The following is a 4911-nucleotide window of genomic DNA, read 5'->3' as shown; positions in this document are numbered from 1 at the left end:
CCCCCCCGCCCCCAGCCGTGGCCTGGCCCCAAGGGGGGCAGTGCTGGCAGCTGCTGCCTTCCTGGGGCCGTAGGCTGGGAGACAGCTGGGGCCAGGATCGGGGCAGGAGGGCAGCAGCTGTTTATAGCCTCCCAGCTGCAGCCAGCCCAGGCTTTTGGTAGCTGCTGATGGCCACAGAGCCCGGGCTGCTCCCAGCAGCTGGGTGGGAGGATGGAAGCCCTGCTGCAAGCAGGCTATCAGCAGCTACCCAGAACCTGGACCAGCTGCAAACATCTGCTGCCTCTGCCTCGGCCCCAGCCCCAGCTGCCTCCCAGCCCCGGCTCCAGGGAGGCAGCAGATACTGGCAATGCTCCCTGCTGTGCTCCCTCGCCACTGCTTGGAACCAGGTAGGGCACACCAGGGAGCACAGAAAGCTGCCTGCCGCTCCGAGCTCCCCACTGCCCTGGCCACACTTCCCCTGCAGGTGGGGGCAGCAGCGAGGGGCAGAACCCTGCGTGCTGCCCACGCTGCTCCCCTGCACACAGGGGAAGTGTGACCTGGGCAGCGCAGAGCTTGCAGCAGCAGGCAGCTTCCCTGTGTGCTGCTGCTCTGGAGGGCCCAGGGGAGGACAGCAGGGCCGGGAGCGCAGCAGGGATGGGGGGCAGGGAGTTTGGGTGGGGGCAAGGGGTAGCAGGGGTGGGAGGCAAGGGGCATGAGTAGGGAATCCTGCCATGTACCCCCTGCCCTTGTTTTGTTTTTCTGGCATGCCGGCACTCTGGCACCTTCCAAGGTAGACATTTGTGGGTTTTGGTTTTTTGGCACTCCAGCCAAAAAACGTTGCCTACCCCTGATCTAGCAGGATAGCGGCACAGATGAAAATAGGGCTCTCATCTCTCTTATCCTGGTTTAGTGCTCTGTCTCAGATTTCTAAACTATAGGTTTACATGAAGCTTAAGTCCAAAGTTGCTTCTATAGGTATTTTAAAATTCCAGTATGCAATTTTAGTAATAAAAATTAATTAAATCCAGTAATGTACTTAAACATATTGCAGCATTTCACTGGTGCCTGAAAAGGGGGAAAGGACTTGACTAAGAAACGCCTGTGCAAGAATTTCTCAGACAAATGCAAACAACTGGTGATGACAAAAAATGAAAACTAAATTGGATTTTCCAATCTTGGTGGGGCCTCTAGAATGCTGCTGTTCTTCACTGGCAGTTTGTGGTCAGTGACAAAAATCTGGATTAGATTTTCAGTGTCACCTGCATGTTTTGAAGGTGGATGTGATGCAGTTATAGATAGTTCTTGGACTTGCAGTTATATACATTTCTGGGGCCTTTACATTGTTCTTTGGAGAGTGCCTGGGATATCACATACTTGAATGTTCCTTCCAGTCTTGGCCAGTTGGCCTTTATTGCTTCCCTGGAGAGAGAGCTGTTTCTCTCACAAGATATAAGACTGACTGAGATAAGGAGTTAGGGGGACTATAATTTATTTCTCTTCACTGGATCTGGATCCCTGTTTAACTGAAACCACATTTTCTGAAAGTTTCGGATGGCTCCTATACTATTTCTTTCCTGCTGCTGAATGCCTTTAAGCAAATATCATAGACATATTGTTTCCCCTTGAAATGGAAAGAGGTCTTTCCAACTCAACAAGCGTGCTAAAAAATTATGGGACCCATGCAGCTTTCATTTTAAAAAGAAAAATTATGCTGTTACCTACTAGAACATTTTAATTTAAATTGGTGCTTCCCCCTCTTTCTGTAAGTGAAAAGTCTCTTGGGAGGCTGTATGCAAAGTAAGTTGTCTTGTTTTGATTTGCAGCTTGAGACTTGGGGTACAAGAGGACCTGGAAGAAATGAAACGAGAAGAGGAGGAATGGAAACGCAAGAAGCAGGCAAAGAAACTGAAGACACACTGAGTGGCAGTAGTTTTGTCCTCTTTTCCTACTTCCTTTGCCACCACTTTGCCTCCATTTTTCAGCTCCTCTTATAATTTTACTTCCGTTTTTCTTTGCTTACTAGAAGGTATGAGAGTATGTAAAGGGAAGAGAGAGTACTGAAAAGCAAGGCTTTAGTTTGACCTAAAGGAGATATTTATTTTTAATACTTGCCAGGGTTAATTTTTTTACAAAGAAAGTAATGCACTAGCACAGATTATTAGATGGAATAAAAATGTAATGAATGTTTCCATTGATTAAACCAATTTTCAACATGCCAGCAGAAATATTAACTAGCTATGCACTGGCTTGCAATCATGTGGGCCCACATACCCATAAACCTGTTTTTCATTTTAGTTAGAAAAAAAATGTAAATGACATTCGTGTTCCTTAGTTATTTTGAGAGAGAAGAATATGGCTTTATGTATCTTGAGTCTCTTGAGTTAAGATCCTTCAAAATATGGAAATGTCATCTTCTGTACAGAAAAAGCTTGGATGTAAATTTCAGCCATTGCCACAGATGCCTATAGCAATAATGTGATCTGTACTATATATTCTTCTGATTCGAGAATTTTGTCTCTTAATAAAAATAGTACTCAAAAAAAAAATTAAAAAAAATTCACAGTTCCTTGCAGTTAAAATGTGACCAAAAGATTACATTGGCATCTGCTATGTCTGGAATTTCAATACCGGTTTATTTCAGGAAGTCAAATAAAGAGCATTTATTCTGAAAAATAGGAATTTGCTGTTTGTATGAACTTGTGCTTTTGGGCTCAAGCATATACTTAGCAACTTTTTTCTGCCCTTTAAAGCTTAAAATTTGTTTAACAATTTTCTTCTGTTCTTATACTTTGAGTACAGTGCAAATATTTTTTTCTTGCGTTAAAAACTAGGTGATTTTTTTTTTTAATGATTTTAAGCTATGAAGAGTTGCTTATGCAAGCAGTTCCAAAGTCTGGCTGAGTACATCAGAATTAGGTACAGCATTCTCAAAAGTGCTTGTTAGGATCAAGCAAAAATGCATTTACACTTCCTCAGTGATGTTAATACCTTTGTAGCTATCATCACAATTTCCATTTCATAGAGGGAATACTTCTAATTTTTTCAGCAAACCAAAAAACTAAGTGTAATGTGTATCAAGAGAGTTCACCTCCTTAATTTGGTGCCAACATTGCACATTTATTTCAAGCTATGCACTGTAAACAAAAACAAAAAAAAACAAAACAAAAAAAAAAGTGTTTCCCTTCAATAATTGAGCATATTAATAATCAGCACAGGGTTCACATAAGTGTACAGCAATTGCACTCTGGGTATGCAGCCCCAGTCTGATGATGTATCTATTTTTTTTAATCCCCCCCCCACAAAGCCTTTTGAAGTTGGTGTATCCAAGATAACCAGTATCACTGTTCAACTCTAATTCAGGCCCATGCTGCCGCTAGAAATTCTTCTAGCATTAAATACTTGAATCATTGCTAATGTCTAATGTTAGAAGCATTTGTCAAAAGTGTTACAAGGGTTTGAAGGCAGAGGTATGTGGAAGAGAGTGGCCAAAGAAATAAGGAAGAGATGGAGGAAATGAAATTCTGTACAAAAGTGAGTATGGACACAATGAAAAAAACTTTTCTTATTGGAGAGCATTTGTTGTCAGTGCTGCCTCCAGGGACACCAATTCAGACACTAAGAGGAAAGGAGCAATTTTGGGAGCAGATGGGGTTTAAGCACCTGACTCTTAATGGAAGGAAAAATAGGGTGTGTCCCTGGCCTAAACCATTTTTTGTCAGTCGTGTAGCATTTTACCTTCTCAGCATATTGGGGGCTACAGATTAGTGCAGTATTAGTAGATGAGGACACCCATCTGATGGTAGCCAGCACTGTTCCTGTATATTTTTGAAAAAAAATGTGTATATTCATCAACACCCAAGAAACCGATTCTTATATAAACATTTGAGGTCATACAACATACTGTAATCTCATTGCTTGCGTACTTAAAATGTCTCTGTATATTTGCTCTGCTTAATGGGACCAGCTGAAATTGATTATGCTGTAGTTCCTAGAATTATCCACTCAAGACTATGACTGTTGGGACCATGACTAAGTGGCTGTTCATTTTATTTTTTAACTGAAGAGAATGTGTGGATCTTTGTCAGCTGAGATATCTGTATTAGCCAGGAAAACAAGCATCTGAATTGTTGAAAATACTGACTGTTCTGAAATGCAAGAACTGTATTTGTGGTTTGATCCATTGAAATTTAAAAACATGTATGTTGCAAAGTGACATTAAGGCTGATTCAGTTTGGAGCATTTCAGATGAACACGGGTGAAATAAAGTCCTGATTATCATTTATTAACCTACATGATACAGTGATACGTTTTAATTAAGCACTCTGTACCCAATGAATTCAGTTCTCTGATCTTTAAAGCCTTTTCTTGTCATTTGTCTTGTAGATTTGGATCACTGGAACATGATTCCAGTGCCAGCCTCCTTCAAACATTGTATACCTTGTGTTGTATTTGTTCCTTCTCCTACTATCATTGTTTACAATTAGTTTTTATATTTCGTGTAGAAATTTAATTCATGGACACATTTGTAATTTTATAGTCAAGAAGTACTTTCTCATAGCTGCTATGGGTTGCCAATGATTTCTGAAATTTTGTACAAAATACTGGATTTTAATTAATATGTGTTTGTGCAGTCACTCCATTGTTTGTAAATCAGCTAGGAAGCTAATAAGAGGTTTGGGGCATTTAAAAAAAAAAAAAAAAAAGGAAAAATCTTGGCCTTATGTCCACCAGATAGTCTTGTTAACTTCATAAAATAATTTAAATACTCTTCAAAAGCACATAAGGATTTGAAGCAAAGAAAAATTCCAAAAATGTCTGTTCTGGCATGTAAGGATCTACATTCAGCTGGTCAGAGGCATAACAATGTGGCCAGGTACTTGGGGCAGCTGCCAGGTAGGAGCAGTGGTGACTTTCGGCTGCTGGTGGGCCACC

General features: G+C 41.2%; 1 protein-coding gene across 1 annotated transcript in view; it reads left to right on the top strand.

Annotated features, from left to right (window-relative positions):
• The window catches only part of SPTY2D1 (SPT2 chromatin protein domain containing 1), a gene marked incomplete at its 5' end in the record, with an annotated part of 32516 nt that extends 28247 nt beyond the window's left edge, over positions 1-4269 (top strand). The window contains one exon of the mRNA XM_025202135.1: positions 1803-4269. Within this exon, the coding sequence (XP_025057920.1) occupies positions 1803-1899 (97 nt within the window). The remainder of the gene's footprint in view (positions 1-1802) is intronic.
• Between the last annotated feature and the right edge of the window lie 642 nt (positions 4270-4911).

The sequence above is a fragment of the Alligator sinensis genome, unplaced genomic scaffold (genome assembly GCF_000455745.1).
Source record: "Alligator sinensis unplaced genomic scaffold, ASM45574v1 scaffold983_1, whole genome shotgun sequence".
NCBI lineage: Eukaryota > Metazoa > Chordata > Crocodylia > Alligatoridae > Alligator > Alligator sinensis.
This window is presented reverse-complemented; position numbering and strand designations above follow the sequence as displayed.